The 27,748-nt window shown below is 47.1% G+C and overlaps 1 protein-coding gene across 2 annotated transcripts in view; it reads right to left on the bottom strand.

Moving 5' to 3' along the window:
* Nucleotides 1–27,748, bottom strand: part of INPP5D (inositol polyphosphate-5-phosphatase D) — a 148,968-nt gene that overhangs the window by 113,990 nt on the left and 7,230 nt on the right. For both annotated transcript variants that reach the window (XM_003813132.4, XM_008965726.4), the window contains exon 2: nt 15,589–15,652. In XM_003813132.4, coding sequence (XP_003813180.1) covers nt 15,589–15,652 — 64 coding nt within the window. The remainder of the gene's footprint in view (nt 1–15,588; nt 15,653–27,748) is intronic.

Here is a 27,748-nt window from a genome sequence, read left to right as displayed (position 1 = left end):
TGAAATAATGCTGCAGTGGGTGTCCTCGTATATATGTCTTTGTCCATGTGACTTGTTGGACAAATTAGGGGTGGGAGAACATTCCTCACTGCACCCAGACATTACGGATGTTGATAGACATTGGCAATTTGCCCTCCAGAGCATTTGTCGGCATTTGCACTCCCTCCCGTGGTGAGTGAGACTGACTGCCATTCCCCCCACCCACACATGGTCTTCAAACCCTAATGTGCTTCAGGATCACCTGGGGATCTTGTTCAAATGCTGATTCTGAATTCCCGGGTCTGGGGCCTGATTGTCCACATTTCCAACAAGCTCCCAGGTGATGCTGATCTGCTGGCCTGTGGACCAGACTCTGAGCAGCAAGGTTCTAGAGCAATGATGCCCAGTGAAAATGTAATGTGAGCCTTATATACAATTTTAAATTTTCTAGCAGCCAGATTTTAGAATTTTTTTTTTTTTTTTTTTTGTGATGGAGTCTTGCTCTATTGCCCAAGCTGGAGTGCAGTGGGGCAATCTCAGCTCACTGCAACCTCTACCTGCCGGGATCAAGCATTTCTCCTGCCTCACCCTCCGGAGTAGCTGGTACTACAGGCATGCACCACTAAGCCCGGCTAATTTTTGTAATTTTAGTAGAGACGGGGTTTCACCATGTTGGTCAGTCTGGTCTCGAACTCCTGACCTCAAGTGATCTGCCTGCCTTGGCCTCCCAAAGTGCTGGGATTACAAGCATGAGCCACCGTACCCAGCCTAGGAGTTTTTAAACATCGGGATAAAATCAATTTGATGAATGTATTTTATTTAACCCAATATATCCAAAATATTAAGATTTCAATGTGCAATAAAATTATGAGATATAGGACATTCTCTTTTTTGGGGGGGGAGGGGGTATATTCTAAGTGCTCTGTGACCCCATGTGGCCTGTGGCTGCAGCACTGGCCAGCACAGCTGTAGAGAATCTCTTGGGCTCTACCAGGCAGGGGACCACGGCAACATCTGTTTCTCAGACTCCAGGGAGAAGCACAGGGAAAACGGGCCAGGAGGCAGAAGAAGCGTGCTCAGGAGGCATGCATAGCATGTTCTTCTGCCAAGGGAGTGTGGCCTGAAGCCACCACTGGGCAGGTGGCAGGAGAGAGCCAGTGGTGGGACCAGCTCTGGACGTCATCACATTATTATTGACAAATTTTTGCAAATCTTTTCACCCCAAAATTGAAGACTGTCCATCTCTACCATCTCTAACAAATGCCTCATTGAACACTTGATGAGCTTAACATAAAGTCTTTTTTTTTTTTTTTTTTTGGAGACAGTGTCTCACTCTGTCGCCCAGACTGGGGTGTGCAGTGACGTGATCTCAGCTCACTGCAACCTCAGCCTCCCGAGTTCAAGCGATTCTCGTGCCTTAGCCTCCTAAGTAGCTGGGATTATAGGCACTCGCCACCATGCCTGGCTAATTTTTGAATTAGACAGAGACAGAGTTTCACCATGTTGGCCAGGCTGGTCTTGAACTCCTGACCTCAAATGATCTGCCTGCCTCAGCCTCCCAAAGTGCTGAAATTACAGGCATGAGCCACCGCACCTGGCCTTACCATAAAGTCTTGAAGACCATTTTTAAGATGTCAAATATATTCCAGACTCTAAAGTTACCTTTTAGAGAAACATATTTACACTGATAGTTTCCCAAGAAGGAAGGCTTATTTCCATGTCAGGGGATTTTACTTCTGTTTTGTATTTTCGATTTGAACTTCCTCACCCTCACTACTGCCCTAAGAGAAAAAGCAGAAATTATCAATATTAATCTGCCGTAATCCTTCTCTGTCCAAAAAAAGAAAAGAAAGATTAGACAAGAGAGGAATGCAGTGGCCCGTCAGACCATGTGAAGGAGACCCTGACTTCACAAAGCCCTCAGGTTGAAGTCTGCTTATTGTTCCATTTCTCTCAAGACACATTCTTTAATTTCTCTTTCTGTTTCTTCCTGGGTAACCATTTTTATCTTAGAGTCAAGATTCTTTCACCCATGCCTTTTTCATCCAGCGGAAATCTACTAAGCCCTGTCAGGGGCAACGTGTCAGGTGGGGCTGAGGAATGAAGATGGCTGTAGGGGTGCTGGGGGCTGGGGTGGGAGCACCCCTGGCTACGTGGGAGCCACTGACAGTGATGGGCCTGGGGCTCCTTGGCCTGTCTCAAGATGGAAGAAGGGACGGGAGATTGAGGGATAAAGGGATGCTGTTGGGAGCATCCAAGGCCTCCTCCACCTCCCACGTTCAATGTTTGCCTTTGAAATAGCCGTTTCCTTCTGCCACATGCAATTAAGGAAGCTCGTCCCCTTGCTATTTCCATTTCCCCTTTCCTTCTCACCCCAAGCAAAGGTCCTGTATTTACATGCAGCTCCATTTAAACTCCTCCCCTTCGAGAACTTAACCACACATCTTTTGGCACCGCACACCCGTATAGATGGCATTCATCATTGCACAGGCTCATCAATGCTAAAAACCTGCCCTAATCATTATGTTTCAAAAGCCCTAGTGGTTCCACTGGGCCCAGGAACGCAAGCAATCTCCATTTTCCCCATTGCCCAGAGCCTATGAGGGATATTTTTATCCTTAATTACATATCCCTGAGATGCTCTTCTTTCCAGCTTGCTTCTTTTCTTTTCATAAAACTCTTGAGGTACTCTGGGGAAGACAGAAGTGACAGCTGGCAGACAAGCCCAGAGTCCCCAGCCCTGGGAGCAGCCTGGAGAGAAGCTGCCCGAGGGGGCAGAGCCTGGGACAGCTCCCTGATAAGCCTGGCAGCTCGGGCCCCCAGTCACTCCGGCCGCCCACCTGCCTCATCCCAGACCCAGCGGCAACCTTGCAGAGCTGATTATGAAACATTGGCCCTGAACGCCTACATCTTGGGAGGCTTTGCTAATCTTGTAGAATGAATCAGATAATTTCGGAACAGGAAAGCTTTGGGGGTCTCCACTCTCCTTCCCTCCTTGGCCTTTCCCGCTTCGTTTGTATTGCAAATTTACTCCTTCATTCAATCATGTAGCAAATGTTTACTGAGCACCTACTCTGTGCCAGGCATCCTTCTGGTGCTACAGAGATAGTGGAGAGCAAGATGGACAAGGTCTTGGCTCTCGTGAGTCTTACATCCTCGTGGTGGAGACAGATAATAAATGAGTGAGTCAATACAGAATCAAGATAGTTGCTGCGGTAGAAAAAATAACGGCCTCCGCCTCCCAAGCCCTCCTTATCCCTGGAACCTGTGGCTGTTATGTACCATGGCCTGAGGGAGATAAGGTTGCTCATGTGCTGGCCTCGAGGTTGGGAGAGGATCCTGAATTATTCAGCTGTTCCCAATCTACATTCAAGAGTCCTCATAAGAGGAAGAGGGAGTCAGAGAGTCAGAGCCCTAGAAACGGCATTATGAGAAAGACCTGACGGGCCATTACTGGTTCTGAAGACAGAGGAATGGGCCATGAGCCAAGGAATGCAGGTGACCCCTAGAAACCAGAAAAGGCAAGAACAGGGCTTTTCCCCTGAAGCCTCTGGAAGGAGCTCAGCTCTGCCAACACCTTGACCTGAGCCCAGTGAGAGCTTCTGGACTTCTGGCCTGCACAACTGCAAGATAATAAATTGTGTTGTTTTAAACCCCTCTGTTTGCTGAAATTTGTTATAGTGGCAATGGAGACAAATCCCCTTGCAGACAGCGATAAGGGCTATGAAGAAAAAACAGGAGTGCAATAAGGAGTGGCTATGGGACAGGGCATGATATTAGATGGGAAGACCTGGGAAAAGGCCTTGGAGGAATCCTGTTGGCCAGTCAGCCACATAGTGACCTGAGGGACGGAGTCCCAAGCACAAGGCAGGGCAGGTGCCAAGACCCTGGGGCAGGAAGGTGTTTAGTGTCATAAGAGTAAGTATCTCCCCAGCGCCTTCGTCAGGGGAGAAAGCAGTTCTATCGTCTGGTTTCCCAAGCAGCCAGTGGTATCTTTCTTGTAGACTTCCAAGTTACTTCTTTTTTTTTTTTTTTTTTTTTTTTGAGACAGAGTTTTGCTCTTGTCACCCAGGCCAGAGTGTTGTGGCGCGATCTCAGCTCACTACAGCCTCTGCCTCCCAGGTTACAGCAATTCTCCTTCCCTCAGCCTCCTGGGTAGCTGGGATTACAGGTGTGCACCATCACACCCGGCTATTTTTGTATTTTTAGTAGAGATGGGGTTTTGCCATGTTGGCCAGGCTGGTCTCGAACTCCTGACCTCAGGTGATCCGCCTGCCTTGGCCTCCCAAAGTGCTGGGATTACAGGCATGAGCCACCGTGCCCGACCCCGAGTGACTTTGAATCTGCTTGTTGGAATGTCCGTTTTCTCTCTTTAAAGGCTGGGACTATGTTCTCGTGTTCTGTCCTTGTGTCTGTGTGAGGGCGCTGAGAACTCTTTTTAGGGTCTTCATAGCATATATTTGTGAGATGTTTGGATTTTGGAAAACACATTTCTCCATTTCAAGATTTCAGATCCTTTTTCCTGCCAGTCATGAAGGGCATAAATATGGGGGAGAGATGGGTTGGGCATCCTGATGGCCACCAGCCTGGCAGGGTCTCTTGACTCAGACAGCCAGGAAGAGCAGAAATGAGAGAAGTACTCTTCCATGGCGAATCTCTTTATAAAAATCACTAACTGCTCGTGTATGGATTAATTCAACATTTGAGAGAGAAATCTGGATTTTCCTCTCCTGGGGTTGCTCAAAATGAAATACAGTGTGCTAAGAACAGGGCAGACTAAAATTAACCTCAGAGGTTTTGTGGGCACTGAGTGGTCAATAGAAGCCTCTTCTCAAGCCAGGTCCAGCTGGGCCTTTCATTCAGGGGATGGCGACGCATCCTCTGTCCTGTGCCCAAGGGCAGACACTCGGGGGACTGAGACCCTCACCCTTGTTCTCAAGGCCTCCACAGCTCACTGGGGGAGACAGACACCGGGTCGCCTACCACCCCACAATGCGAGGATGTGGACGCTGAGCGGGGGGATTGTTTGGAAGCACAGAAGAGGGACTGGGCCCCTCTCAGATGGTTCTTTGGAAGGCATGGCTGGGCCATTCATTTCCTCCCACTTGAGGGGAGCTCCTTGCACTGTAGAAGTTTCCTGAGATGCTTCTCCCTCAAGATGTAAAAATCTGGGGTTCAGAGGCTAATCTTGAAAACTGCTTGTCATTGGTCTCTAGACCGAACATCCTATGAAGGAGGGACTTTGAGGGTGGCTGTTGTTCAGTTCCCAATTAATATTCACTGAATAAATGAATGAGCTGTCGGGAATCTCTAAGCTGTCATTCTGACCCTCAAGGAATATAGTCAGGACATACGGCTATAACGCTCACTGGACTTGGCTTAAAAGTAGAGTCATCTTGGGTCTCATTCAGGAAGGATCATGGCTCAAATACTGCAAAGCCCTTAGCTGGTTCCATAGCTGGGGAACCTCCAGTGGTTGGAGAAACAAAGGCCAGTAGCCTTTGTGTGAAGCTCACCCTCCAGCCCAGCGCCCCAGGCTGCAGGGCACAGAGCCACAGCATGGCTCCAATGACATCCCTCTTCTGTCACAAGTTTTATGAAACAGGCAAACAGTGTTATCTCATCTGAGCCTTTGTTTCCTTGAATTTAAAAATGGGAATAGTGATCATAGCAACAATAGCAGTAAACCCTCCCCCAGGATTAAAGAACACGGATGAACTGCCTAGCTCCTGACAGGGGCTCAACGAAAGGGAACCAGGCCAGAAAGGGATGATAAGATAGGCCCCAGGTGGGAGTTGTGGGGCCTCCCGCTGGTCCCTCCCGTGTCCTCAAGGCTCTCTCTTGTCACCTGGTGGGACCCCAGGCATCCACCCTCGCCCTCACCCCGCCTCTGTCTTCCTCAGTTATCCAAAGCAGCAGTGACGTATGCCCAGTGAGCAGGCACAGGACAACCCCTGACCCTTAAGGGATATAGTCGGGACATATGGCTGTAACGCTGTCACAGTTCTTAGTTCTCAGAGGGTCCCAAGGCAGACAGGGTCTAGGGGCCCTACTTGGTGCCTCTGTCCTCCATGACCCTCGCGCCTGGGCCCCGATCCAGGGCCAGTCAGGATTTCCAGGCACTTGTCCTCCTCTTCAAGGCCCCTTTGGACAGCCTTGCTGCCAATCCCAGGACTCCTGAGTTTTTTGTGTCCCAAAGTCTCAGCCCTTTCTCCTTCCCCTGTGCCTGGTGTCCCCAGCTCTTGGCCAGTCATGGGCCGGGGCCTCTGCCCGGTGACCCCGTGTTGGTGTCAGCGAGCTGACTGGCCTCTGTGCGTCCTCGCCATTTTAAAACAGTCATCCATGGAGTCACGTGTCAGACATGAGCTGCATGTTTACATAAACCATCTCTTTTAGTCCTCAAAATCTCCACAGGAGAGAAGTACTGCTGGCCCCCACTGTTTCTGAGGAGGAAACAGAAGCTTGAGAGAAGAAACTGCTTCCCCGAGGGAACTAGGACATTACACCACCCTGAAGACCCGAGGAAGAGCCTTCTCTGGAAACGCGGCTGCAGGAACTTGTCTCGGGACATCTCGGGAAGCATCGGCAGCCTCACGTGGACGTCAAAAGGCAAGGCCTTTATGACCCAGGAGTGAAAATCCCAGGAAGAGGAGAAAGATGAACAGACAACAGGGCCAGTGAAACATGAAGATCAGCTAGGCAAGGCAGGCTTGCAACAAAATGAGAACCTCGGCCGGGCCGGTGGCTCATGCCTGTAATCCCAGCACTTTGGGAGGCTGAGGCGGGCAGATCACAAGGTCAGAAGTTTGAGACCAGCCTGGCCAACATGATGAAACTCCGTCTCTACTAAAAATACAAAAAATTAGTGGGGGGTGGTGGTGCATGGCTGTAATCCCAGCTACTTGGGAGGCTGAGGCAGGAGAATCGCTTGAACCCAGGAGGCAGAGTTTGCAGTGAGCCGAGATCTTGCCATTGCACTCCAGCATGGGGGCCAGAGCGAGACACTGTCTCAAGAAAAAAAAAATGAGGAGCTCAATTCAATGCTGAAATGAGGATCCACTTTGGAGGGAGCTACAGCAGAACTGAGTCCAGAAAAGAGAACCCGTCTCGAATGCAGAGGAAGTTGACCAAGGCATGAAAAGCAAGTCAATAGATAACGGCGGATCCTGTGGAGGACAAATTTAAGATTGATAACTACAGCAAGGGTGAGATAAATCATAATTTTAAGTGAAACCTGTAGCACTTCCTATCTTCTTAATGGTGGCAGAAGAGTTAATTCATTCAATAAGTATTTATCAAGCACTCACTACATGCTAGGAATAGTTCTAGTATAGATGATAAATAAGTCAATATAAAAATGTATATTTTAAAATACCTCAGGGCTGGGCACGGTGGCTCACACCTGTAATCCCAGCACTTTGGGAGGCTGAGGCGGGCAGATCACAAGGTCAAGAGGTCGAGACCATCCTGGGCAACATGGTGAAACCCTGTCTCTACTAAAAACACAAAAATTAGCTGGGTGTGGTGGCATGTGCCTGTAGTCCCAGCTACTCGGGAGGCTGAGGCAGGAGAATCACTTCAACCCGGGAGGCAGGGGTTGCAGTGAGCTGAGCCGAGATTGTGCCACTGCACTCCAGCCTGGTGACAGAGTGAGACTCCGTCTCAAATAAATAAATAAATAAATAAATAAAATATAAAATCAGGTAGTCACAAGTGCCACAAAGAAAAGAAAGGAGGGTAAGGGGTTAAAGAGCAACAGGTGAAGGGTGGGGTGACTATTTTTCTGGGGTGATCAAGTGAGGCCTCTCAGAAAGACTTTCTTCTATTTGGCAAACCCGAAGTGGCCTCTTGCAAATCTGACAGACACAATTAGACCCGGAACCTGATCTCGAAGGGCAAAGTCAAGATGAGAAGTGAAACCATTCTGCAATAAGCAAGAAATCATGCCTCCCCAGTGCACAGACATTGTTAAAATACTGATTGATTTTTGTGCTTTTTCTGGTCAGGGTTAGAGAAAGAGATGTTGAGCCTAAGGATGTCTGACAGGAACATAAGTCATTAGGAATGTCTGGGACAGGGCTGGAGCAGGTCCCAGAAACACGACACAGGCTAAGGAGAAGGAAGACCCAGAGACTGTGTTGTCAGACCGTAGCTCATGGGCATTTGGTGCAGTGAAACTCGATATTCAATTTGAAATTTTCACTTTTCTGCTTTGAAACTCCCCTGGGATAGTTTAAACCTTTGTAAGTTAGGACACTTTTAGCTGTTAGAGAACCCTAACTCAACTAACTTGAGCAAAAAGGAATTAATTAACTCACAAAACAGAAAATCTAGAGGCAGGGCAGATCCCAGTTTGCTTCATTCTGTTCAGCAAATTCAAGGGCATCATCCAGGACCCAGGTTCACTTCTCCTTTCCGTGTGTTGGCCTCACTCGCCAGCTACTTCTCCTCATGGTTCCAAGGCAGCAGCAGAGACCCAGCTATCACATCCTATGGCAGCTTCCAAAGGCAGGAAAGAGGCTATCTTGGCTGGGTGCGGTGGCTCACGCCTGTAATCCCAGCACTTTGGAAGGCCAAGGCGAGCAGATTACCTGAGGTCAGGAGTTTGAGACCAGCCTGGCCAACATAGTGAAGCCCCATCTCTTCTAAAAATACAAAAATTAGCCCGGCATGGTGGCAGGTGCCTGTAATCCCAGCTACTTGGGAGGCTGAGGCAGGAGAATCACTTGAACCCAGGAGGCAGAGGTTGTGGTGAGCCGAGATCATGCCATTGCACTCCACCCTGGGCAACAAGAGTGAAACTCTGTCTCAAAAAGGAAAGAAAGAAAGAAAGAAAGAAAGAAAGAAAGAAAGAAAGAAAGAAAGAAAGAAAGAAAGAAAGAAAGAGGCTATCTTATCCCTATGTCTGTTTTTAAGACAAACAGACCTTTACGAGAAGCCCACAAAGCCCTTCTCTTCACATCTCGTCGGTTACACTTGCATCCCATTCCCCAGTCTAAACTTATCGGCTACATGGTGCATGTTGATGTTAGTTCTAGACCGCCTTGGGTAACAAAGACAGGAAACAGGCCCATGATCTGGGGCAAGGTGAACCAGAAGGCTCTGGAACATGGAGAAACAAGGACAAAATGGCCAGTGGGGATGGGGAGAAAATAAAGACAGTCATTTGGAGGTAGAGATGACAAATGGCATGGATACTCTTTCCAGAATTCTCTGACAGACTGGGGAAGGGATTAGGGATCTTGCAGCCACACAAGAGGGAGGGGCTGCTCAGTCACAAGGGCATGTGTACCCCAGGGGGCTAGAAAACGGGGGGAGGCTTGGCTTTCTCAGGGGATTAGAAGAAAGATGCCAGAAGAGCTGGAATAAAAACTTACTCAAAGACCTAACAGAAGAAAGGTCTTTTGTGTCAAAGAACAGAGTTTGCAAAGTGAACAAGCCGAACACATTGCAGGTACTATCAATGAAAGGAAAATGACGACACTGGAAAAGAATTCCCACCGGCTTCAGAGTAGAAAAAAAGAAAAAAATGGGTCCCCTCTATAGGAACCAGCACAAGTTTGGCCTTGGATTTTGTACTCGGAACTATTCATAACGCTACATTCTTTTTTTTTTTCTTTGAGACAGTCTTGCTCTGTCACCCAGCTGGAGTGCAGTGGTGAGACCTCAGCTCACTGCAGCCTCTGCCTCTCAGGTTCAAGCGATCCTCCCGCCTCAGCCTCCGGAGTAGCTGTGACTACAGGCATGCACCACCACACCCGACTAAGTTTTGCATTTTTAGTAGAGACAGGGTTTCACCATGTTGCCCAGGCTAGTCCCAAACTCCTGACCTCAGGTGATCCACCTGCCTCAGCCTCCCAAAGTGCTGGGATTACAGGCGTGAGCCACTGCACCCAGCCTGTAACACTACATTCTTGAAGGTAGTGCTGTACCTCGTATAGGATTTTGAGCGAACAGTTGGTTCCAAGAATTTTATATCTATCAAATTACTCTTGAATGTGTAGACAACTAAAGATGTTTTGAGATATTCAGAGGCTTGGAAAATAGATCTGTCCATATTCTGCAGTAGACAGAAAAACCAATTCAAAATGCAGGCTTCTAGAAGGTGAGTGTCAGAGCATAAAGGAATCCCTCCACCAGCACGGACCCCCTTGGGGCCCATTGTCCTTGGCATGGCTGTGGAGCCCACACAGGGCAGCCCTGGCCGTGCTAGGCTTCTGTGCCCTGAACCTTCTCTGTGCCCCTTGTTGTGCAACTTCAGGAAGTGTGTTAGAGCCACATCCTTTGCCCGGCGGCTCAGACGGAATCTTTACTTCACTCAGTGACCACTCAGAACAATAACAGCTGCCACTCGCTTCCTGAGCTTAATAACAATGGCTCAACCGTTCACCTCCCGGATGCTTGTGACGGAACAGCTTTTAGAAAGTTGTTTTGTTTTCCCTCTCCAAAAGCCATGTCGCCCAGAGATACGTGACAGCCACTGTCAGGGACCAGGGACTTGAGTCACAAGTGTCTCTTCTTTAGAACTCACCGGAATGGCTCAGACCACTGGATTTTTTCTTCCAAATCGGGAAAGAATAATGAAAGGGTCTATGAGATAGATATTTTCTAACTCTTCATCTAAACTTGCATGAAAACCTGGGAGTGTGGCTGGGCGTGGTGGCTCACGCCTGTAATCCCAACACTTTGGGAGGCTGAGGCGGGTGGATCACTTGAGCCCAGGCGTTTGAGACCAGCCTGGGCAACATAGTGAAACCCTATCTCTACAGAAAAATACAAAATTTAGCTGGGCATAGTGGTGCACACCTGTAATCTCAGCTACTCAGGAGACTGAGGTGGGAGAATTGCTTGAGCCTGGGAGCAGAGGTTGCAGTGAGCCGAGATCACGCCACTGCACTCCAGCCTGGTCTACAGAACAAGACCCTGTCTCAAAAACAAAACAAAACAAAACAGAAAAACACCTGGGGGTGCTCCCATCTTGACTGAAACAATCAATATCCTAGATACAATCTCAACCTCAAGAAAAGACAGGAAGTTCACAGAGAACATTGACGTGATAGGGGATTATGGGTAGTTCTAATTTTCTGCTTTATTCCTCTTGGTGGGAGGGATGTTAGAAAGGACACAAGGGCCAAAAGGTTGTAGGGTGGAGCCGAAGGGCCTCTTTTGCTTCAACTGTGGCCCTAGGTTTGAGACAGCCATTTATGCGACACGTCTGAGGCCACTCCAGGCCTCCCTGGCCACCCTGGAGCTGGCCCATGAGGGCGGCTTGCAGGACCTCAGACTCTTCCTTACTTTCCCAAAGAGGGGCCATTTCAAAGGCAGCAGCAGCCTCCCAGCTCAGTCTGCAGCGAGCAGCTCAAGATAGGCACCGCTTCTCTTAGGGGAGAGTCACTTCCCTTTCCAAGTCAAGAAAGGAGTTTTGGCTTTACAAGAAACCCACTCTCTTGGTGTGGGACAGTCAGGCCTGCGGGACTGAGCCGTTCTGCCTTCATCTGGCCTCACACAGGGCTCAGAGCACTGCCCCAACCCTCCCCCAACCAGGAAAAACAGTGCAAGCTGAGTCCAGAAGGTTCTCAGGGTTTGAGTGGCACAGCAGCTGTTGAACAGCTGCTTAACAGTTCCAGAGTGTACTCAGGTCCCTGAAGACATGAAGCCCATAGCCCAAAGAGCAGAGCTGAGGGAGATGGAGTTCCAAAATTTACCCCTCCTTCCCCACCACTCCCAGCACTGCCTAGAATGCTCTAAAGCACCTCCAGCTCCCTGCTGTCTCCACCCTCCTCCCCAGCAGCTTCCTTGTGCTGGGAGGTATGTGTGTGATCTCTACTTTCCAGCAGTTTCTTGGCAGTCCTTGCCCAAGGCCACATCGCTGACCAAATTGGACTTGAACCCAGATCCCAGCCGGGAATGGAGTCTGCTTTCATTCTAGGGGCACCTCACTGATTTACCACAAGGGACAGATGCCACCTGGGATCAAATATTATCTATAACCATGTGAAGGGCAAGAGGCCAAGCTCTCTGAGAGGCCACATTGCCCTGTCTCCCTGTCCCTCTGGGCAGAGTCCTGGGCTCATCCTTCCCCAGGGGACTCCAGACAGGCTTGGAAACACCTTCTGGGTTGGAAGGAAGAAAGCTTAGCCGGGGAGGCCGGGAGGCCTGGCTGTGAGTTCCAACTTCCGCAGTTCTCAGCAACACTCATATTTAGAACGAGGGGGTTGGATGAAGTTACAGTTTGCATCCTGCCCTCCCATCTCGGATTTTTTTTAAGTCTGTGAAAGATGGAGCGAGAGAAAAGAGTCCCCCAGGTGAGGCAGTTCCTCTCCCTGATTGATACAGGGCTGTCATGGGCTATGACACGTGGGCCAACTCCATGAAGTTAGTCTGCAAAGAACAAAGATGAGATCTTTGGTGTTGACAAGAGAACAGAAGTCCCCAGGAAAAGAGCTAAAGTTACTAAACTAAGAAACAATGAAAGCCTTTCGGTGCTTCACTTGGCAAAATTTCAGGCCAGATTCTTATTTTGGGGAGCCTCGTATTCTGGTGGCACTGAACAGGCTCAGGTGTCAGGAATGAGTTATTTAGAAACTGTGGCTAAGCTCAGAAAAGACTGTGAGGTTTTGCCTCAACATGAAAAGAGGAACTTGAGTTAAAATAGGCAGAGATCAATAACTGCTAAAGCTTCCCCGAAGGGCTCTGAGTCTGCTTAATTGGGCATGAGTGTGCACTTGGTCCTCAGTGGACGTCTGCTGTCATTTACTCTTGGAGGTAGATTTTCATAGGTGAGTCCACCTAGGAGAATCCTATGAGAATTCCCCTTTAATTCACCTTGAAGGAAAACCTCTTCAGACCACCTAGGTCCACAGCTCCCTGTACCATGTCAGCTACTGCAGAGGTCACAGACCTAGTGCCGGGGTCAGGAGCAGATATGTCCAGCAGAGCCACCCATCTTCTCTGAAAGCTGCCCGCCCACTGTCCTGGCTGAGCGGAGACCTTAAGGAGCCACGCTGCACCCACGACTCTGTCCCCATCTCCGAGAGGCAGAGGGGGGTACCTGCTCCAAGACAGCCGATTCATACACAGACTGGCAGCCCCTGAGTGGCTCATGCGGAGAAAGCCGTGGAGGCTGAACCATCAGACTCCTTCTTAGGACTGGGGACTGAGAAGGAAGGCTGCTGGCTGGGAAGAGCGGCCCCACAGAGAAGAGCTGATCCACGGGAGAAGCTGCGTGCAGACCCCATGCTCTTCTGGTTCCAAGGCCCTAGGGCGGCCTTCTCCTTCCTGGCTCTGCACATCTCCACAAAGGCCGCCCACCCCTTACGCCTTACAGAGTCAGCCAAGGCGAGTTTCTGTTCCCTGCACCACCACCACCCCCTGCCCAGTAGCCTGATGAGGCCCCGGATTTCATCAGCAGTTCCCAGGGTCACAAGACGTCACAGTAGCAAGAGTATGATGGTGACAGAGAGGGGCAAACCGGAGACGCAGTCTACACATTTACAGGCGGCGGGTGCCGACTCTACTAGAAGCCACAGAGTCATGTCTTTTCCAGTCATACTTAAAGTTTTCTTCACTTTGAAGGAAGAGAAGAAACCACAAAGGGAAAAAAGATCAAAAGCATCGACCACTTTTAACTTAAGAGAGTGTGCCGACTCCTCTCAGCAAACCACCTATCACAGATGCCAACTCTGCCAGAAAAGCTCATGCCCTCCTAGACTTGAAAAAAATGGTAGAGGTCATTGAGGCCAACTGCCTGCCCCAGACAGGGCTCCCCTCCGCTGCTCACATCCCACACATGGTGAAGAGCCCATGTCAGAGACAGACATTCCCATGGCAAATAGCTGCCAAGCACTGGAAAGGACCTTCTTGTACTAGGTGTGCCAACATCTGCTCCTGGTGACTGCTAAGAACCAGGCCAAACCTGCGGGCGCCCTAGGCCGGTGGAAAGCCTTCAGCAGATGTGCCTTAGAGGCTGCAGTGGACACAGGGGCAGGAGGATGAGGCAGCCGGCAGCAATGCCAGCCTAACTACGCAGGGAGTGGTTCTGCTTGAGCCTAAACTCGCATCTCCTAAGGAGGCCTCGCAGCAAACGCCCCTGGACCGGGCTGCATCACACATGCCCCTTGGGCCTCTCTCAATCACATCGCTCCTCGAAGCAATTCCTTCCATCCTCATAATCTGTCTTCCTGAGGGGCGTTCTGCTCACCACGCTCTCCCTCTTGACAACTTCTGGAGGATTTTTGCCCCCAGGGACTTGCCTGTGGTCTCCCCGCACCTTGAGTCCAGCTCCCTGTCTACTACTGCATCCTAGTTCGCACAAAATGAATCATTCCCTTCAAGCTTTGAAACTGAAGAGTGTACCCTGCCTCTCCCCTCCCACTTCCACTTTCTTTTCAACCAAACTCCTCCAACGCCGTCATTGCTCTTCCATGACATGATATCCAAACCTTTGTCGACCCCGGCTACTCTGCTTGGGACATGGATGCACTGCTGTGCCTCTTACTCTAGTCCCTGAGAACTGAGCATCTCTCTCTCTTTCTCTCTCTCTCACGCACACACACACACACACACACACACACACACCCGGGATGTGGAAACTTTGTCTCCTTCCTTCTTGCCACCTCCACGTGCTCTTCATGCAGCCAGATAACAATAGCTTTCCTGGCTTCCACACACTCAGTTGTCACATTTTGTGGCGAAACAAAGCCTTTAGTAAACCGTGCTTAGGGTGGCCTTCCCGGGCTTGGACGGGTGCAGCTGATTTTTGTTTTTAAATTTAACTGCAGCCCGGCGGGGTGGCTCATGCCTATAATCCCAGAACTTTGGGAGGCCGAGGTGGGCAGATCATTCGCTGTCAGGAGTTTAAGACCAGCCTGGCCAACATGGAGAAACCCCATCTGTACCAAAAATACAAAAATCAGCCGGGCATGGTGGCGGGCACCTATAATCCCAGCTACTAGGGAGACTGAGGCAGGGGAATCACTTGAACCTGGGAGGTGGAGGTTGCAGGGAGCTGACATGGCGCCACTGCACTCCAGCCTGGGTGACAAGAGTGAAACTCTGTCTCAAAAATAAAAAATATTAAAAAATGAACTGCAAGTTTTGCACATTTTGACTTTGCTTGGTGAAATCAGATGCAGTGAGCACCAGCCTCGGACAGAACAGAGTTCTACAAATGGAAAGGCACTGTTTTGTGCTAGTCTCGCAGCCCCTCAGAAAACACGGTCTGTTCTCCTGTAAGTTCACCTCCCTTCTCTCCCTCCTGAGCCACTTCCTCTCTCTCCTTTGAGAGACTGAAGACAACAGTCGGCCAAGCCACAGCCCCTCCTTTCCCTTCATCTCTGGACAGTCTGCTTCACCTTCGTTTCCTCTTCATACCCATGGACCACAAATAGCCTGCGGCATGCAACTCCGTCATGTCACAGAGCAGGGTCACTTGGAGGGCCCCAGTTTACCAGCTAAGCCACCCCACGGACACCTGGGAGGAAGCCAGGCTCAGCCAGGCCTTCACGTCCGGCTACCTGCGCGTGCGCTTTCTTCCTCATCGTTTACACCCTTTCTCTGCCAGTATCGGCTGAAGTCAGGTTCAGATTTCTAGGTTTATAAAGGACTCACCTGAACAGTGAATTTATCGTCTTCATTGGGCAGAATTCTGTAAGTGTAAACGCAATTCCGATACCTGAAATAGATCAAAGACTTTATTAGAACCCATGCAGGAAGACCCGGTTTCCTCTTAACTGAAAAGACAAGACTTCCTGACACAGCTTGAGGAATCTGGACACAAAGTCTCTGAATTTCAGAGCTGACCGTTCTCTTAAGATGGAGGTGAGTCCTGACGTCCAGCAATCGTGGGCTGAGGCACTCTTATTCCCCCACTGCTTCTGCACTCAGGGAGCACCAGGAAAAGGTGGGGGGGGTGTCATTTAGGTGGGGACCCGGCAGCTACAGGGTCTGATCTAAAGGAGTCTGCCACATGGAGGGGCTTTCTTAACCTCTCGGCTGCCAAGAAGATAGAGCAAGAGTGGGTGTTTGCAGGCCAAGCACGGTGGCTCACGCCTGTAATCCCAGCACTTTGGGAGGCTGAGATGGGTGGATCACAAGGTCAAGAGATTGAGACCATCCTGGCCAACATGGTGAAATCCCATCTCTACTAAAAATACAAAAATTAGCTGGGCGTGGTGGTGCACGCCTGTAGTCCCAGCTACTTGGGAGGCTGAGACAGAAGAATCACTTGAACCCAGGAGGCGGAGGTTGCAGTGAGCCTAGAATATGCCACTTCACTCCAGCCTGGCGACAGAGCGAGACTCCGTCTCAAAACAAAACAAAAAAACAACAAAAAAGAGGGGGTGTTTGAAGAAGAAACACGACTCCAGTGGGCCCAAGCAGAGCGGCCTATGGTGAATGGAAAGCCAGGCACAGCCACAGAGGGGCCACCTGTCAGGGGCAGGGATCACTCAGCACCTCGTTCCCGCTGAGCTCCCTGCCACCCCCAAATGGCTTCATCCTCTTGGACACTATGCCCCGTGGATTATCTCCCAGGGGTTGGCCACCAGCCTTGCTGAGACCTGGATTTGCCCCAGCAGCTGGAGAGCAAGTCTTGGGGTTGTTTCTAACAAGAAGGTCCTAGGAATCCCAGATTCTCTTCTCTTTCTAGAAGCTCTACCTTCCTTTGGCACAGTCATCTCTAATGTGAGGAGGAGATGGTACTTTTCACTTTCCTAAAACCTGTGAGAGGAAAAGGGGGCTGTCAAGTGCTAGCACCTTGGGAGAGGGGCACACTGGGGTGGCCCTCAGCCTGCTGAAACCCTGGCAGCAGCTAACACCCATGGAATCCATCGGCTGCTGAGGCCAGAAGGCTGTCAGGAGATCGAGGGAAAGCTATTTGGATCTTAGGCTCTTACTTAAAGCTGCTGGTCTGTTCTCACCCACCATAATCTTGCCCCATTTTGCTACTTAAGATTCTCCTGAGCCCGGAAGGCTCGCCTGGCCCGTAGAGCCCTGTAGACAGGACCAGCCTCTGTAATGAAGCCAGTGCCTCAGTGTAGAAGCTCCACACACTCACCCCCTCAGGTACAGGCACTCCACTGAGCATTTACAAATGTTATTGGTATGTTTTGTTTAACTAGATTTTTTTTTTTTTTGAGACGGAGTCTCACTCTGTCACTCAGGCTGGAGTGCAGTGGCACGATCTCGGCTCACTGCAACCTCTGCCTCCCAGGTTCAAGCAATTCTCCTGCCTCAGCCTCTCAAGTAACTGGGATTACAAGCTCCTGCCATCACACTTGGCTAATTTTTGTATTTTTAGTAGAGAGGGTTTTTTTTTTTTTTTTTTTTTTTTTTGAGACAGAGTTTTGCTCTTGTTGCCCAGGCTGGAGTGCAATGGCACGCAATCTTGGCTCACGGCAAACTCTGCCTCCCAGGTTCAAGCAATTATCCTGCCTCAGCCTCTCAAGTAGCTGGGATTACAGGCATGTGCCACCACACCCAGCTAATTTTGTATTTTTAGTAGAGATGGGGTTTCTCCATATTGGTCAGGCTGGTCTCGACTCCTGACCTCAGGTGATCCACCCACCTCGGCCTCCCAAAGTGCTGGGATTACAGGCATGAGCCACTTCACTTGACCCTGTTTAACTAGATTTTTTAAAATATATACTAACTTTAAAAAATGAAAACCATACAGAAAGATATAAAATAAAAAATAAACATCTCCTTCCCCACTCCCATGAGCCCCTCTTCTTAGATTTCCTATTCCTGTTTGTAAGTAAGTTCAGAAATTTTAAACATACCCACAAGATTATATATGCATATCTTTTTAGATGCCAATAATATCATACTATATATACCGTTTTCTGAAATTTGTTTTTTTCACCAAAAAAGATCATAGAGGTCTTCTCAAGCCAAGTGAGAGATGGTTTATTACTATTTTCATCATGTTTCACCATGTGCTGTACACGTGTTGACGTTTATTAGTGATTGTAGATAAATCACTAGAAGGTGACAGCTGGCTAAATGACCTGGAGATCTGCTATTTTGATAGAGACTACCAACTGTCTTCCAGTGAAGTTGTGGCCTTTTTTTTCTCCTACTAACCGGATATGAATGTGTCTATTTCCCCACACCCTGCCAACTGGCTGTTATCAGACCTTTTAATCTTTGCAAATCTGAGAGGTGAGAATGATAACTTGCTTTAATTTGCCTTTCTTTATGAGAAAAGTCCTTCAGCATGTTCTCATGTTTAGTTATCTGTATTTCTTTTTCTGTGAATTCCCTTTTGTGTCTTTGACTCGCTTATTTTGGTATCATTTTTTGCTTAGTTATGAATAAGACTCTGATATATGCTACAATATATTTTGGAGTTATTTTTAACAGGTTGTTTTTAAAGCTGTGTAGATGTTTTACAATTTTATGTGGCTAATTTTACAATATTTTATTTTATGGCTTTTGCATCATGGGTACTTAAAAAGAATTTTGAGTAATTTCACTTCCACATGTCTCTTCACTTCACATAGAAAAGGTGATTTTTCTGTCTTTCTCCCATGGCTGTAGTCCCCATCCTTCTGCTCCCTGTCCTACCTCCAGAGCCTGAATTGATACAATCGTCTTGCATCAGAGACAGCAAGGATGAATCTCTAGTCCAGTGACACTACATCTCCCAGGGACACCTCTGGGACACAGAGAACCACTGGCCTCAATCCCCCTTGCAGAGCCTGCCAGACAAATGTGGAGATAGCTCAACTCTGCTGTGCTCTTATTTTTCAATGCTCTCTTCCCTTGGCACTTCCTCCTGTAGGTATGCAAATGAGGTGAGGGGTGAGAACAGCCTCTTATTTGGCTGAGGGCAGCTGACTTGTGGAAGAGCTCCAGCCAGCCCAAACATCAGCCTGTAGACAGAGAGAAAGAACATAGTCACGAAGGGAGAGTCAGAGGCAGGCGCACAGAACAGGAAAGCCTTTTTGGTTCAATCAAGTGTGGCAGACAAACCTTTATGGCTTTTTCAAAGATGTTCTAGAAACACTGAAACAAAGAAACAGCTCCATGTTACCAAAACAGATCAGAATTCAAAAGCTAGTATAACAGGAAGAAGATACTTCCCCCTTAGACAGTAACATCTCAGCAGATGTTAATGACCCTGCATAGCCAATGCACAGGGCTGGACATTCTGACCCCCAGGGCTGAATCAGTTTCAACCTTCAAGGGAAAACATACAGCACCACCCCACACACACCCCATCAGCCCCGCCACACGCAAGTCGTTGGGTGAGCAGTAGTACCAAACTGTATTCCATGGGTGTGGGGACTCTGCCAAGCGGTGGAGGAAGGTGCTCACTTGGCCTGCCACCCCACCAGCAGTTTGTACTTCACTCTGGTCCTATATACACACACACACACATATACATGTGCACACACAACATATGCATACATGTGTATACATGTAACATGCCTGCATGCATATGTGTATGTACACATGCACACACACACACAATATCTTGCATGCAAAATGTTTAAAGCAAAGATTCTACAACTAAATAGTGTTTGGCAATTGCTGCCCTGGAACATAACCTGGAAAACATGCTCACTGCTCTTTGGGGGCAGTGGGTCCCGCCCAGCCCTTCCCCAGCTCTTTGTGGTGATTTGGTTAACACCTTGTTACGCTAACACTGGCTCTCAGCTGAGACTCCTCCCAGTGACTGGATGGCCTTTCAGAGTAATCAGATCAGGATTATTCCCATTGGAGATCTGGGTTAGGATAGCACTGGGCCCAACAGTACTTCCTTCTGCTAACAAATGAGATTTGTTCCATTCCCAAATGAAGGGGGGCTTACAGCCAATTTCCCATGTGACTCCCACAGGTGCTGGGTGATGACAGGTGCCCACCCTGTGCGGAATGTGGAGGCAAAGAAGAGGCAGGAAGGTGCTTCTCAGTAGAAGAGCATTTCTGGACCAGGTCAACCCTGATGTAGTACGAGAAGTTCTACTCTAATATGGGAGGACAAGCCCGTGGAAGTAGGAAGAAACATCATCGTGTTTGATTCTTTCAGATAAATCTTAGCATTTCTGTATGGCCATTCCTAGCCAAATGAACACTGACAGCCAGACCCAGGAACATCTTCACCATGGACAGACCCACAGAGAGACAGAGAATCCAACTATAAAATTCAAGAACCTCTTTGTGTTCCTATCTTGCTTTGCTGATCTGCTCCTGTAATTGCTTTTAAATCCTTTTGTGACTCTTGTTACGTATCATTTCTAATTTCTAATGTTTTTGTCTGTGTTTTTGCACTTTCTTAAGACTTGTGTTTCTGCAGATTTCTGGACAAGATGGGGTAGGAGAACGGGGGCTGGAAACCCTGCGTTCAAAAAAAAACACACACAAAAAACTATTTGCACCAATGTAGAAGGACAAGAAAATGTGTGGCAACCTTGGGAAACAAACTGTTCACCATTCGCCACTCCAAACCTTGAAGAATCACAGCCAGAGAGAAAGCTAAAGTTGATGAATGAAAAGAGGCCATTTCTTGCTAACCTGGACCCCTCCAGAAGGGAGAAAGCATTAACAGGTGGCTCAGCTGGCCAGGAGGTGAGAGATGGAGGTGAGGCTGACCGAGTATTATTGGGAGCTGGCTGAGCACCCCCACAACAGCTTGAGGGTCCAGCGGGCTATTCCTCGTCTGACAGCTACTCAAAGACAAGACCCAGGTATGAGGCGCCCCCTCTCCACCCTTGGAGGGAGCCCATCCTCTGTGTGTCTCACCGCACCCTCATCTCTGGCCCCACCACCGGCTGGATCTTGAATTGTCATCTCCCATCCAGTGCCAGTCGTTTTAACCCACTCCCATCTCTGAACAAATCTGATCCAATTGTTCTCGACAGTTCTTTGTCAGAAAAGAAAAATCACCTGACCTATGAAAACATGTCACCATCCAGAAAAGGGCATTTTCCTAAGGACTCCAGGGAGTTACTTCCATCTTAAATAGAATCACTGATAAAAATAAATTCTGGACAAGTCTGATTTGTGAACTCAGGAAGATTCGAGAGACCACTGCATATCAGAAATTGGAGGGATTGATTGTGAAAATTGAGCAAACTGAGATAAAGGAAACTGACCGTTAGGGAACAGCCGGGACGTTTAGAGTCAGAATTTAACACACAACAGAGGCAGGAAATAGCAGCTATGGATTGGAGAAAGTGAACAAGGAAAAAGACACACTCAAGAAAGTGGTACTAGAGGAAAAGACAAAGATTTAAAAAAGAGAGGGAAGAAGAGAAATACAGAAGCTGATCTCAGTCCTACAGATGCAACAGGGCTTCCTGAAAAGACAGAGATTTTTTTTTTTTTTTTTTTGAGATTGAGTTTCGCTCTTGTCGCCCAGGCTGGAGTGCAATGGCTCGATCTCGGCTCACTGCAACCTCTGCCTCCCGGGTTCAAGCTGTTCTCCTGCCTCAGCCTCCGGAGTAGCTGGGATTACAGGCACCCGCCACCATGTTCGGCTAATGTTTGTACTTTTAGTAGAGATGGGGTTTCACCATGTTGGCCAGGCTGGTCTTGAACTCCTGACCTCAGGTGATCCGCCTGCTTCAGCCTCCCAAAGTGCTGGGATTACAGGCGTGAGCCACTGTGTCCCAAAGTGCTGGGATTACAGGCGTGAGCCACTGTGTCCGGTCCAGAGATCATTTTTTAGAATATAAAAACAAAAAGCAGAAGAGATTAACCAACCTAAGAGCCTGTCACTTGAAAAGTAGGAGATTAAATGGACAAACCTGTGACAAACAGAATCAAGGAAAGAAACAAATGCGAGTGAGCTGGACAGCCTCTCCCTGCCTCCCCTCCCCCAGCGAGACCCACTCTCTACCCTTTTCCACCTGCCCCGTGCAGCCAGCAAATCTCCGGGGGCTGCTTTACCCAGGTTTGGCTGAAGCGAGGCACCAGCAGGGTGAGTGAAGGGGGGATGGGCTGATTTGTTCCACTGACCCCACCCTGCCTGCTGCAGATTTGCAGGGACAGAACTCCACCTCTGGAGTCTCCTAGCTGCAGCCCTGCCAGGTTCTGGTGACACAGCTCTGGCCACTGCCTCTTCAGTTCAGGGGTGGGAATGGATCCTGAGGGTGCCAGCCACTGGCTGCCTTGCCATTCCTGTCTTTATCACTCCTGTTGAACATGCCATCTATTTCCTGCCAGGACCCTGGGCACCACAAACAGTTAGAAATGAGAAAATGAAGACGGCCACAATAAAAGAGAAAACTTACAGTTATACAAAACTATGCATGATTGTTTGCCAGAAATTTTGAAAATCTCAACAAATAGATTGTTCTCTGAAAATTACGTATAACTTAACAGAAGTGACATGGGAGGAAATAGAAAACAAGACCAATTCAACACTAAAGAATAAATTGAAGTAATTATTAAAGAATTATCTGTATAAATGGCATTGAGAAGAAGTGGCTTTACCAACTTTTTTTTAAGTATTTCAAAAATCAGATAATAATTATGCTACATAAATGCCTCCAGAATATTTTGTAAAATATACATGACTCTTAAAACCATAACATAACCAAAATCAGGTAAATCAACCTCAACTATGAATACATATATAAAAACCCTAAATAAGTTTCAGAGTACAATAAAAAGTATTGTATCAAGAATAGTTCATTGTAATCATGCAAAATGGTTTAACATATATATATATAAACCAAATATAAATATATAAAATTATTTTACCAGTAAATGAAATAAGGGGTATAATATAATCATCACAATAGATATTAAAAAGGCATTTGATAAAAATTAAATACTCAGTCCTTCAGAACTCTTTCTAAAACTAGAAGAAGACTGCTTCTTCTTGGACATGACAAACAGCAACAATTACCTTTTATCAAGTGGTAACTAGGTGACAGAGGCTATCCCATGCCCTTCCCAGGTGGTCCATAGCGATTCTCACAGTATGTCTCCTTGAGGTGGATGTTTTCTTTTTCCAGTATTCCCCACTGTAGTGTTTTAGAAATACTGGCCCATGCAATAAGTTATGAAATCTGAATAAGTGTCATAAGTATTTGGAAAGTACACCACAAAACAATGGTAATTTGTAGATGACATGAGAGTCAAACATGAGAGTCAAACAAGAAAATCCCAGAGAAGCAACCAAAAAACAATTTGAAATAATGAGGAGTGAGAAAAGTGACAGAATAAAAGATGAATTTATAAAATCTAAAACTTCCCTGTATGTTATCAGTTATAATGAAATGTAGGGGAAAATGGATTCACAATAGTAATAAGAGTATAAGATAATCAGAAGAAATTATAACAATAAATATGCAGGATCTATATGAAGAAAATTACAAAATTTAAAATAACAGGGACAACCATATTTGTTAAGACTGAATATTAGCAAAATGTCAATTTATACCAGCTATATTATGGATTTTGTACAATTCCAATCAAAGTCCCAATAGTAGTTTTCTCCAACTTGGCAATATTATTAGCTGGTTCACCTGGAAGAATAGATATGAAAATCACCTAAAATAAAATATTTTATAAAATTAGGTGGTATAATTGTTATGATATTGGTGAAAGAAAAGCAGATATACATGGAACAGAGTACAAACACAAAGAAAGATATATGACTTAAAATATGATAAAAGAGGAACCCCAAAAGGTAAAGGAATGTTATTCAGTAAGAGGTTTTGGGAAAGATGATTAGTTGAGAAAAATACACACAAATCTTTTTTTTTTTTTTCCTTTTTTTGAGGCAAAGACTCACTCTGTGGCCCAGGCTGGGGTGTAGAGAGTCACAATCTTGGCTCACTGCAACCTCTGCCTCCTGGGTTCAAACAATTCTCCCACCTCAGCCTCCCAGGTAGCTGGAACTATAGGCACACGCCACCACGCCAAGCTAATTTTTATTTTTATTTTTTTGTATTTTTAGTAGAGACAGGATTTCACTATATTAGCCAGGATGGTCTTGATCTCCTGATCTCTGGTGATCCGGCCGCCTCGGCCTCCCAAAGTCCTGCAATTACAGGTGTGAGCCACTGTGCCCAGCCTAAATCTGTATCCTGCATCATTTATTAAATTAATTCCAGAGAGATTAAATGGTTCAATGTAAAACAAACAAACAAAAACCAAAGTAAAAAACCCATAACTGCTTCATTTGTTTTTACCAAGTACTGTGCTAAAAACATGATACATATTTTCCATCCAATCTGCCCCACAACATTACCACATAGGTATTCTTAGCACTGGTTTTCGAAAGGGGAACCAGGGCCCAGTGGAATTAAATAAACTGCTGGATCCTGGCCAGGTGTGGTGGCTCACGCCTGTAATCCCAGCACTTTGGGAGGCCAAGGCGAGCGGACCACAAGGTCAGGAGTTTGAAAGCAGCCTGGCCAATATGGTGAGACCCCGTCTCTACTAAAAAATACAAAAATTAGCTGGGCATGGTGGCGGGAGCCTGTAATCCCAGCTACTCGGGAGACTGAGGCAGAAGAATCACTTGAACCGGGGAGGCAGAAGTTTGCAGTGAGCCAAGATCACACCATTGCACTCCAGCCTGGGCGACAGACTGAGACTCCATCTTGAAAAAAAAAAAAAACCTGCTGAATCCTTAGCCCAAGTCTATTAGCTCCAAAGTCTCTGTCATAACCCACCTGCCTTGTACAAGAAGAAACAAGTGAATTTCTGTGTGCAGAGGGATTCTCTGCATTGAAAAGCGAAGGGAGAAAAAAGGAAAAGACTGAGAGACTTCACTATATAAAAATTTACAGTCCCTGAATGTCAAAAAAAAATCATAAAACTTAAAGGAAACTCACAATGAAAATATTTGCAACAAGTGTGATATAAACTTGTGCAAGTAGATAACAGAAAAACTATAGCTTCGATAGAAAAATGGCAAAGAGAATTGAACAGACCATTCACGAAAGAGGGATTATGAGGGTCAATAACTCTATCAAATAAGCTCAACGTGACCACAATCAAATGAAAATCAAAATGAACATTCACCACCTTCACCTTGCAATGTATTGTGTTTTGAAATGAAAATATTCAGAATAGGAAGGTTAGAATTAGGCGAGCACTCTCTTGTACAGCTTACTGGTGCATATATGGAAAAAAATTTCTGGAAAGCAATGTATCATTCTGTATCAAGAGCCTTAAAAACATTCCTGTCCCTCGATCTAGTAATTCCACTCCTCGGAATCTATAACCAGACATGTTTATAACATTTCTCCAAAAGACCTTCATCAGCCATATTTATAACAACAAAATGCTGTTGATAACTTAAATATCTGATAATAGAAGAATCATTTCATGAAGTGTGGCACATCATGTAATAGAATCCTGTACATCCATTAAATATGATCATTAGGAAGAAAACCTAACTAAATGGGAAAATGCTAATGCTGCTAGAAATCTCAGACTAAAATTAAAATATGATATTTAGGAAGAAATTCTAACTAAATGGGAAAATGCTAATGCTGCTAGAAATCTCAGACTAAAATTATACATATACATGTAATACATGTATATACAAAATGGAAATTACATACATATAGGGAGGTAGAGAGAAGAAGAAGATACACCAGTGAATTAACAATGGTTATTCTAGTGTCTCAGTGATGGGGTTGTTACTTTTCTGCTTTTTGCTTTGTACTTTCTGTGCTTTGTATAAATACCATTTTCTAAAGTGACTCTAAAGAACAGGACATTGCTGTTTATCAGATCTATTTGTTTCTCCATTGCCACTGACAGCTGTGTGGTCCAGCAAGCCTCTCTGCTCCGGGGAGGTCCCAAATGATCTCTTGGGGACAGCCCTCCGTGGGGTTGTTTACAATAAGTATTGAACCCAAACTGTTAGGGGCCTGCACTTGTTAATATCGTGTTTTCCTAATGAAAGGGGACAATGGGAGCCTGAAGTGAGCAGGGAAGAGAATCTGGTCCCCACGTGCTGCCGCACCTGTCAAGCCTGAGTACCCCCGTCATGGAACATGCTGTGCTCCTTCCATCATCCTCAGCCCCAGGACTTCAGTCCCCTCTGCACCCACCCCCTCAATTGGAGCCTAGTGGTCTTCAGATGCCTGCCTTTCTTCCTGATGTCATGTTCATTGCCCCTGGTTTCACTCTGTGTGCCTCTGTGCCCCCATCCCTTCCTCCTGCCGGCTTCCAGGCTCCCAGCCCTGTCCCCAGCAGCCTCCGTCACAGGGGCATCACTCAGTCCTCTTCCTGCTTCCATCTCTCTGAGTGCTTCCTCCAAGGAGGCCTCAAGTGACAACTCAGCATCCCCCGGAGGACTCCAGGAAGTTTCCTAAGCAATCCTCTGCCCCCATTCTCCTCTCTCCTCTGTATGGAATGTTCTTCACAGATGGGTCCTGTACTCCTCTGCTTCTGAGATGTCACTAGTCACTTTTAGCTCATAAAGACTAATTGCCAGCATGATTTTTTTTTTTAGACGGATTCTAGCTCTGTCGCCCAGGCTGGAGTGCAATGGCACCATCTTGGCTCACTGCAACCTCCACCTCCTGGGTTCAAGCAATTCTCCTGCCTCAGCCTCCCAAGTAGCTGGGATTACAGGCACCCGCCACCATGCCCAGCTAAATTTTTTGTATTTTTAGTAGATACAGGGTTTCACTGTGTTGGCCAGGCTGGTCTCAAACTCCTGACCTCATGATCCTCCTGCCTCGGCCTCCCAAAGTACTGGGATTACAGGTGTGAGCCACCACACCTGATCACCAGCATGATTTTTTTTTTTTTTTTTTTGAGACAGAGTTTCACTCTTGTTGCCCAGGCTGGAGTGCAAGGGCGCCATCTCGGCTCACCACAACCTCTGCCTCCCAAGTTCAAGCAATTCTCCTGCCTCAGCCTCTCGAGTAGCTGGGATTACAGGCATGTGCCACCATCGCAGGCTAATTTTGTATTTTTAGTAAAGATGGGGTTTCTCCATGCTGGTCAGGCTGGTCTTGAACTCCCGACCTCAGGTGATCCACCCACCTCGGCCTCCCAAAGTGCTGGGATTACAGGCATGAGCCACCTTGCCCAGCACCAGCATGATTTTTATGTGTGCAAAGCATTCGGTGGGTGCTTACCACATGCCTGGCCTTGGGCTGTAAATGTCACTCACATCTTTCCATTTTATCCTCTCGATAACCCAAGGAAACAAGGAAAAGACAAACAACCCTGTTTTCTAAATGTGCAAAGGATCTGAATTGACTTTTCTCCAAATACAAATGGCCATTAACCATGAGAAAAGACGTTTGGCATCATTAGCCATTAGAGAAATGCAAATTAAAACCACAATAAGACATCACTTCACACCCACTAGGATGGCTATAATAAAAAAGATAATAACAAGTGCTGGTAGGGAAGTGGAGACATTGGAACCCTCAGATGTTGCTGGTAGGAATGCAAAATGGTGGATCCACCAAGGAAAACAGTTTAGCTGTTCCTCAAAGTGTTAGACTTAAATGACCCAGCAATTCTGCTCCTAGATATAGACCCAAGAATATTGAAAATATATGTTTGCACAAAACCTTGTATATGAATGTTCATCGCAGCATTATTCATTATAGCCCAAAAGTGGAAACAACCCAAATGCCTGTCAACTGATGAATGGATAAACAAAATGTGGTTCTTTCAATACAGTGGCTCATTAGTCAGCCCTGGAGAGGAATGATTCATGCCACAACACAGATGAAGCTTGACAGCATTGTGCTCAGTGAAAGAAGCTGGCCCCAAAGTCCACATGTTGTATGTTTCCAGTTATGAAACATCTGGAAAAGATAAATCCATA

The sequence above is a fragment of the Pan paniscus genome, chromosome 13 (assembly GCF_029289425.2).
Source record: "Pan paniscus chromosome 13, NHGRI_mPanPan1-v2.0_pri, whole genome shotgun sequence".
Lineage (NCBI taxonomy): Eukaryota > Metazoa > Chordata > Mammalia > Primates > Hominidae > Pan > Pan paniscus.
Note: the sequence above shows the minus strand (reverse complement) of the source record. Positions and strands in the feature narration are given on the sequence as shown.